At 48.8% G+C, this 9,008-nt stretch overlaps 1 protein-coding gene across 1 annotated transcript in view; it reads right to left on the bottom strand.

Moving 5' to 3' along the window:
• The window catches only part of DGAT2L6 (diacylglycerol O-acyltransferase 2 like 6), a 24,640-nt gene extending 23,574 nt beyond the window's left edge, over positions 1 to 1,066 (bottom strand). The window contains exon 1 of the mRNA XM_040630713.1: positions 846 to 1,066. Within this exon, the coding sequence (XP_040486647.1) occupies positions 846 to 930 (85 nt within the window). The 5' untranslated portion in view covers positions 931 to 1,066. The remainder of the gene's footprint in view (positions 1 to 845) is intronic.
• Between the last annotated feature and the right edge of the window lie 7,942 nt (positions 1,067 to 9,008).

The raw sequence follows: 9,008 nt of genomic DNA, 5'->3' as shown, positions 1-9,008 counted from the left end.
CCCCCCCCCCAGCTCAAGTTCTAGGTCTATAGGTCTTTGATTAAGACTCTCTGCTCTAAGGGATGATATAGCCTCCCAAAGATTGGCATTGGCTGTGCTCAGGATGGCATTTCTCCCCATCCGGTTTCCAAGCTTGGTCCTTGTAATTGTCCACGAAGTCCTGGCTTCTGGCGGAGAGTTCTCAACCCGTTTGCCCAGCACCGGTAATTGCCATGCTTTGAGTCCACTGCACAACTGGCCCTTTATTAAAATTCTGTCTAATGAGTCACTCAGACAACTTCCAGACTTCCCAGAATTTTCTCAGCAAAGTTTTATACTGGAAAATCACCTCTGCCTACCTAGTAACACCAGCTCTGCAAGCCACCACCACCTCCGCCCCCATCCCTGAATAGGACTCTTTTCAGCTAGTTCAGAGGGGGTGGGCAGGGGGATGGGCTAAATGGGTGATGGGTATTAAGGAGGGCATTTGTTGGGATGAGCACTGGGTGTCATGTAAGTGACGAATCACTAAATTCTACTCCTGAAATTAATATTACCCTCTGTGCTAACTAACTGGGATTTAAATGAAGACTTGAAATAAAAAAGAGGGGGCAGTCCTGAGAAGGTTGTGGTGATCTTTAAACCAGAGTGCCCACAGCCTCACTCGTGGCCCTTGTGCCCCTCCATTGCAAAGAGAGAAATCTAATAAACTCAACAGTAGCCCCCTCTCTCTGCGTGGGGAGGCACAGTCCTTCCCATAAAGATGGGACCAACCAAATAATCTTTGGAGCCTTCTTCATCTGGGAGTTCCTGGCCTCTTTCTTGGCCTGTTCCCATGTGCTCTCCAGCCCTTGGGATTCACTCACCTAAAAATATGTAGACTGGGATCCACTGCAAAACAGACAGGGTTTGGAGGCATTCCTGAAGATCTAGTCTGGAGAGGAAGGCCATGACTCTGGTGCTCTTCTGTTGTGCCAAGAAGCCCAAACAGAATGCCAGCACCTCTTAGGCTGCGCTGATTATAGGTGTTTTGCTCTAGTCTCTTTGAGTCCTTTTAGCTGCTGAAGATTTTAGGCTTGACCTAACCTTTATTCCAGTCTTCCCTGTTGTCGGCCCTGGCCCCGCCCCAAGCTTCCTACACACACCAGGTTTCAGATCATCCCATCTAATCTAATATCTCTCTAATATATAGCCTTGCTCCATGTGTGCTCCATTGCAATGAGGCAGATATGGCCATGGGGTGCTTCTGGCTGTGTGTGGGGAAGTCCCTGATAAATGAGTGCAGGAAAAGACAATGGTTTAGACCTCAGATAAGCCCTTTGAAAAGCAACCTTTCCCTGCTTGAGAAAGGAGACCTGGTAACAATACTTGTTTCTGCCCTAAAGGCTGCTCCCTGGCTCTTGCTCTCTTCTGCGGAGACCCACCCAGTCAACCTGGGCCTTTTTCTGCACAGATGTCTAGACTTCTCAGATCCATCCTGATGCCTCTATTCCCAGGGGCTCTGTACCAGCAGCCAGATACCATGTGCTAGAGTGGGCGAAGCATTATACAGAGAGCAGACTCAGGCTCCAGGCCCGCCTCCACCGTGTTATTCCCGTGACATCTTTGCCAATTGCTCCATCTCTCTAGATCTCGGTTCAAGCATTCGTTGTTGGAAGGCAGTGTAGTGGTTAGGGACATGGATTTGAGAGCTGGGTAGCTGGGGTTCAAATCTCAGCTCTGCTGCTTACAAGTTGGCGAACTTCTGTGCCTCGGTTTCCCCATCTGTAAAACAGGGATAATGATAGTACCTACTTCATAGGGCTTTTCTGAGGATTAGGTGAGTGAATGAATGTAAAGGGCTTAGCATAATGCCTGGCACACGGTAGGCACTGTGTATGTGTTTCCTGGTACTATTTGTTTAGCTTAGTTAATGTCTATGGATCATCTACTATGTTTCAGGCTAAGAGGCCTGCTTCTACACATCGCCGTTACAAAATTAAAGACTGTCCCCAGGACCCAGCCCTCTGGATTTATTATTTTTTTTTCTGTAAGTATCTATTGAGTGACTACTGTTTGCCAGGCACTGCTGTAGGTGCTGAAGATTTGGCGGGGAAGAAGATGGACATGATTTCTGCTTTCTTTGAACTTACAGTCCAGTGGAGGAGACAGACATTAAGCAAAAGAAAATGACAGAAACATCTATGCACTTGAATGAGTGATAAGTGTTTTACAGGAAAAGGCCAGTATTCTCAGCATAAGGCCTTGAATATAGAAGGTGCTCAAAAAAATCTTTTGAACGTAATCAAAAAGGTTGCTAGGAAAATCAAATACAAAAGTGGTATCAAGTATCCTACAAGTGTGAGGAAATATTGATTCCTTAGCCTTTTCCAGGGAGATTAGCAGAAGTCTATCTTCCTCCTTAAACCCCACTGTGGTTCAGAGCTCCCTGATTAGACTAATAAGATGTTTCAGAGTTGGGGTGCCTGGGTGGCTTAGTCGGTTAGGCGTCTGCCTTCGGCTCAGGTCATGATCCCAGGGTCCTGGGATCAAGTCCCACATTGGGCTCCCTGTTCCGTGGGAGCCTGCTTCTCCCTCTGCCTGCTGCTCCCCCTGCTTGTGCTCTCTTTCTGATAGATAAATAAATAAATAAATAAATAAATAAATAAATAAAATCTCAAAAAAAAAAGATTAAGATGTTTCAGAGTTAAGCTTAGGGAACTTTCTTGGTATGTTGCAAGGGTGGGCTTTCATTCCCCAATGTACCCTAGATGGCCACCTAGCACGTCACCCCATTTGTCCACTTCCTCTTGCTTTTCTTTCCCTAGCTACCTGGGGTTCTCAACCTGCTTATTGGGGCTACTTGGCCACATACAGGGTGGGATGTATTGGAGCACGTCTGCTAAGAATTTTCACGAGAGGAGGGAGAGAGGTAAGCGAGGCAGGCGTGGGTCTTCTAGGGGAAAGCGCAGATGTGGAGGTCTGGAGTCTCCAGCACCGACAAGATCCACAGTGTTGCGAGTTCCACGTCCCCCTAAATATGAGCTCTATACCCTCCTTCACTTTCAGATGGGTAAATGGAAGAGACCTAGAAAGGACTCAATGTCACACAGGGCACCGGAGGCAGGGCAAGAACAGATTGGTTTCCATTTCTGTCTCCCTAATGTCCAGCTCAGGGCCTCAGGTACAGAGTAGATACCCAAGTAAATGCTTGTGGAACAAATGAAGGCGATCTGATCTCCTGGTTCCTCCAGCAAGATGGACAGGCAGGCCTGAGCCAAACCCCTGATTGGCCACCCTCTTCTCCCCAAAGTAGAGAGCATGCTTCCGAGCTGGTGTTTTCTACAGCCACATGGACAAGTATCAGAGATACCAGGGAATGTAGAAGAAGCAGGAACAAGTGAAGTAGGCCAGCAGACAAACCCTGAACAGGCAGCACTCAGGATTTCCCAGTTACAGTTCATCCAAGCAACCAAAAAAAGCCTACCTGCCTTACAATAAGCAGTACCAAAAAAAAGAAGGTGGCTGAGAAGCACAAAGTTCTGCCAATTTCTTTTTTTTTAATTATGCAAACTTCTATTTCTTTTTTTATTATTATTAATTAGGTTATGTTAGTCACCATGCAGTACATCATTAGTTTTTGATGTAGTGTTCCATGATTCATTGTTTGCTCATAACACCCAGTGCTCCGTGCAATACTTCTGCCAATTTCATTCGTAAAACATTTAAAGCTGACTTGATTCTAACTTACCTCAAGAAACTCACAGTCCAGGGTGTGAGGTAGATGTAATCACTGACGCCTGTGGGATACTGTGAGGCGCACAGAAGAGAGAAGCACCCACCAGCCAAGGAGTTCAGGGATGGCTTTCTGGAAGAGGGGATGTGGCGGTGAGGGGAAATGGACTAGACACAAAGGGCAAGAAGGGCCGTCTAGAAAATTCCGCAACTAGTTTATCCAACCAAAACGAATGGGGATCTGGGATAGGCTGGCAAGCTAAGGAGTTTCTAAGGAGCAACAGAAAAACAAAGAAAGGAGAAAAGGGGAAGGAAAAGAAGATCGAGGGGACTGGGGAGCTAGAAAGAATGGTGGAAGTGAAGGAAGATCAGAGACAGAAGCAGCCCCAGGATTCTTTTTCCTGGATACGAAGGTCCCCCCCTCAGCCTTCAGATTGACTCATTTCTGGAGAGGTTTGGATAGCTGAGGTTTTGCCATCACGAATCATCTTCTGATCTTTCCCCTTCTGCCATACTATTATTGGGTTAGGGATTGCAATTTCAGTTCAGTTAAAAGTATTTATGGAGAACCTATTTAATGCCAAGCACCAGGAGAGGTACTATAGAAGGTACATAATAGTCCTTCATTCACAACCTTTTTATTGAGGTCCTTCCATAAGCCTGGTATTGTTCTAGGTTGACAACTATGTGTGCGTGTGTGATGGGGGGGGCAAGCAGAGAGACAAAGAAGCGCACACAGCATCAGTACAGAATGTGGGCTGTCAGAGAATTACAAAGAAGACAGAGGGGACTGCTAGTAGCTGTGTGACCTTGGACAAGATACTTCTCTGAGTCTCGGTTTCCTCCTTTGGAAAAAGGGACGAATCATCTTTATACTGTGAGGATTAGTGGTAATGTTCGTCAAGCTCCTTGGGCAGTCAGTGTCTGACACCCGGGAGTTGCTCGATGGGACTGGTATTCAGCTGTAGGAAGATGGTATTTGTGATGGGCTCCAGCAGGCAGAAAGGTAGGGAATATGATCCCCCCCGCCGTGGTGCCCAGTAGACACAGAAGGAGGTTTGCTCTGGCACCAGGGACTGGTTTAGTGTGACAGGAGCCTCAGGCTTGTGGAGCGGAGTAGAAGGACAGAAGGCTGGAAATTGTAAGTGGGATGTTTTTCTTACCAACCTCTTCACGCCCAGAGGTCAGGGGGTCTAGAGTCTCGTGAAAGTAGACCCTGGACAGGTGATTCCGAGGAGGTGCCTGTGGAGGGGGATGGGGAGGGGAGGGCAGAACAGGGTGGGTATTTCAAAATCCCATGGAGTCACTGGATCACTTCTCAGGGCAGGCAGACCCTGGGGGACAGTGGCATCTGGGACCTTGGTTCAGGCTAAGGTGACCAACCATGTCTGTTTCCAGGGACTGAGGACGTGGGATGTTCAATGCTAAAACCGGGATGGTTCGTCCCCTAGTTCAGGTGACTGTCACTGTCTCCTAGACTTCAGCAGGCTTCTCCCCGCAGATCTCCCTTCCTTTCTGGTCTCCATGCTGCAGCTAGAGGATTGCTGCCAAACTCAGCTCTTTGCATCTGCCCAGTTTTAAACCCTCCAAAGTCTCCCGCGGTCTCAGGGAGCAAGTCTGAGCCTGGCGTCCAGAGCCCTTTCTACACCGGTTTCTGTCTTCCTTGAGAGTCTCATTTCCTATCACTTTCACACCCCAGTAGATACAGCCTCCTTTCCCCAACAAGATGTGCCCCTTCCTCTTTTGGGCCTTGGCCCCTAGTTGTCTCTGACCAGCCCAACTCCCACCCTCGTTCTCTCTACCCTGCTCTCCCCTCTCGGTTCCCAAGGTACAACATGCCTACTTTGGGGAGAGAGCATATCAGGAGTTAGTTTGGGATCGTAGACCCCACCTCTACACCCAGTTTTTTTTTAAAAGATTTTATTTATTTATTTGAGAGAGAGAGAGAGAGAAAGCCAGTGAGAGAGCACAAGCGGAGGGGAAGGGGCAGACTCCCCACTGAACAGGGAGCCCAATGCGGGGGGGGGGGGGCTCGGTTCCAGGCCCTGAGATCAAGACCTGAGCTGAAGGCAGACGCTTAACCGACCGAGCCATCCAGGCGTCCCTCCACCCAGTTTCTGCTGCACTGCTTGGTAAGCTTTTGGTATATTTCTTTTGAATAGTCAGTATATTCATGTGATTCAAAATTCAAAAGGGGCTATAAAGAATTCAGTGAAAACTCTCCTTCCCACTCCTGGCCTCTAAGCACCCCCACACTTTTCTCCCTCTAGGGATCTTTCATGTGCACACAGAAAATAAGGTAATTTCCTTTGTTAAATGAATACAGGAACAAACAGGGAAAATTTGGAAACAACACGAACGCTCACAATCTGGAGCTGGCTAAGTACGCTCTTATGTAGCAACATTTTAGACAAATCTGCCGTCATTCAAAGTCATTAAAATTAGGGGCGCCTGGGTGGCTCAGTTGGTGAAGCGTCCAGACTCTTGGTTTCGGCTTGGGTCGTGGTCTCAGGGTCCTGGGATGGAGCCCCCAGGCTCCATGCTCAGCTCAGAGCTGTGGGAGATTCTCAGTCTCCCTCTGCCCCCCCCCCACCCCCCGCCTGGCCCCACGCTTGCTCTCGCTCAAAAAAAATAAATACATAGAATGTTTTTTAAAATGTCATTAAAATTATTGTAAGGCAGACTCTGTAGTATACGATATGCTAAGCTGTAAAAGCAGACCTCTCCATTGAATGCACTTTGTAAAAATGTGGTCTCTTCAGTGATAGGATGAAAGGATGTCTGAGAGAGAAATGATTGCTGCTTTAAGGTGAAGAGATTCTGGGCTGTCTTTTTTGTAAAGTTGTTTGAATATGAAAAGAGAGAGGCTGGATTGTTGTGAATCTGCCTGATGAAGAAGTGTGATTCATGATGGGAGTCATTCACTCAGTAATTCATTCCGCAAACACTGAATGCTTGCTTTGTCAGGAGGAAAGAGCCGGAAACAATGCGGAGCTTGGAGCTTCTCTGGATAAGCGCTAAGCAGGCTCCGGGGACCCTAAGCAGCTCTGAGGGAGCGAGAGGGGTGGGGAGTGCACCGAGTTCATCTCAAGGCTGTTGAATTTGAGTTAACGTGTGTTCCTCAAGAGGGGCTGTGTAGTGGATGGTAAGATCTAGGTCTGGGAGCTGAGCAGAAAGGTCGGGGCCAGTGCTGGGCAGCTGGAGGTGGGTGGAGCTCACGCAGGGCGGAGGTGGACAGGTAAGGAGAAGACAGGTTACGTAAAGCTGGTGAAGGGTCATTCGACTTATCTCTCAATGTCTCTGAGCCAGGGCCAAGGGCACCAGGGTAGCAGAGGTGGCATCTGCTGCTGAGTGTGCAAAGAAGGGCCTCAGAGTCCAGGCAGCAACTGCTCCTCCCAGCACTTGGCCTCCAAGCCTCGTGCGTTCATGGCCCGGGTCTGGTTTTAGTTGTCTAGGAAGGCCTTGGACCAAGGGTGGCTTTGACTGGCTTAAAAATATGGAGGGGCCCCTAAGTAAAAGCCTGGAGTAGAGGGTTTAAAAGATTAAAGATCAGGGCCGCCCGGGTGGCTCAGTCGGTGAAGAGTCTGACTCTCGATTTCATCTCAGGTCATGATCTTGGGGTCTTGAGATCAAGCCCCGCGTCAGGCTCCACGGAGCCTGCTGGAGATTCTCTCTCTCACTCATCCTCTGCTCCTCCCCGCCCCTCAAATAAATAAAATAAATAAATCTTTAAATTAAAAAGAAAGAAAAAAAGATTAATGATCAGCTACGACTGGAAGGGGAGAGCAGGTGGGCCTGGCATCAGGAGCAGGAGTGTTTCCCTGCAGGTTGAGGGATTGTGGGGGCACCGGGAAGGGGAGGTTTCTGAGTGGGGGTTTCCCCCTAGCCAGCAGGTCTCTGATGTGCCCCCCCCAAGGGCCTGTTGGGCAAAACCTATGGAATTGTTGCTCAAAACTTAGAGAAGGGGGGGTGCCTGGGTGGCTCAGTCGTTAAGCATCTGCCTTTGGCTCAGGTTGTGACCCCAGGGTTCTGGGATTGAGCCCTGGGATTGAGCCTCGCATTGGGCTCCCTGCTCAGTGGGGAGCCTGCTTCTCCCTGTCCCTCTGCTGCTCTGCCCACTTGTGCTCTCGCTCAAATAAATTAGTAAAATCTTAAAAAAAAAAACAATGCTTTGTTAAAAACAAAACAGCCTAGAGAAAGGGGAGGGGTTATTCCCAGAGCAGCTTGCCACTGAGGTGTTGCTGCCCACCTTCCTCTGTCCACCGCGCTTCGTGCTTCCCGGGGAAGCGCTGCTGTGGACTGGATGGATGTGCTCTTCAGAGTCCTGCTGACCTGGAATCCAGGCCTCGCTGCACCCCTAGGGCTGAGTGATCTTTGGGAAATCACTTCTGTCAGCCTCAATTTCCTCATTTCAAAATCGGGGTTATCATGGGCTGTCGTTGTGAGGATTGTGAGGATTAGAAAGAAGGTATGTCTCCTAGTATATAGCACAGCAGCCATTATTTCTCTTCGTGATATCGCACAGCAGTAGGCTAGCCTCAGGGATTGCGGAGTTGTACTCTCTTTGAGGGATTTATTGCCACTTGGGACGAGGAGCTGAAATCTAAGACTTCGCTCACTATTCGTTCGTATACATTTGGCAAAGGTGGCCTGGCGAGCAGATACGTAAAAACTGGTTCTCCGTTTCCACGGTGCATAATCGTTTTCTCCCTTTGCTGGTCATTTCAGCAAACAAAGAAAAGTATTTCGCAAACCCTCTTGCTGGTTGTGATATATGGACAATAGATTGAGAAAGTGTTAGAAGAGGCAGGGGTTAAAACAGTTGTGAAACGCTGGATTAAAAAAAAAATGCATCCCCTCCTCTGTCCCCCTCGCTTACCAGCAGCCTACAGCTCGCCCTTATTCCTCACTCTTGTGCCACGTTTTATAACTGTTCAAAGTGTGTTCACATATTTGATTTCATCTGCACCTCTCTTGGGCCTGTGAGGTAAGTGGGGCAGAGGCTGCCTGCATCTGGAAGGGGCAAAGGTAGACAGAGATGGGATCAGAACCCACATCTCCTTGTTAGGGTGTCTGAGTGAACTGTGCCAGGTTAAGCCGCACCTTCCATGAATGGGTTAAAAACAAACAGTGAGGAAATGATGTGCAGGTGTCAGGGAGCTGTTTGGGCCCGGAGACAATGGTAACAACACCAGCTTGCCCTGGAGCGTCCAACGGAGATGGGTGGCCATGTGTCTCCTTGTGCTGCCGAGCAAGCTGGAGACCCAGAGTAAGCAGGGAGGACTGTAGAGCTCGGGGGGGGGGGGGGGGGGGGG

Source organism: Ursus maritimus, assembly GCF_017311325.1.
Source record: "Ursus maritimus isolate PB19 chromosome X unlocalized genomic scaffold, ASM1731132v1 scaffold_X1, whole genome shotgun sequence".
Taxonomy (NCBI): Eukaryota; Metazoa; Chordata; class Mammalia; order Carnivora; family Ursidae; genus Ursus; species Ursus maritimus.
The sequence above is the reverse complement of the archived record's forward strand: the minus strand, read 5'-3'. Positions and strand labels throughout refer to the sequence as shown.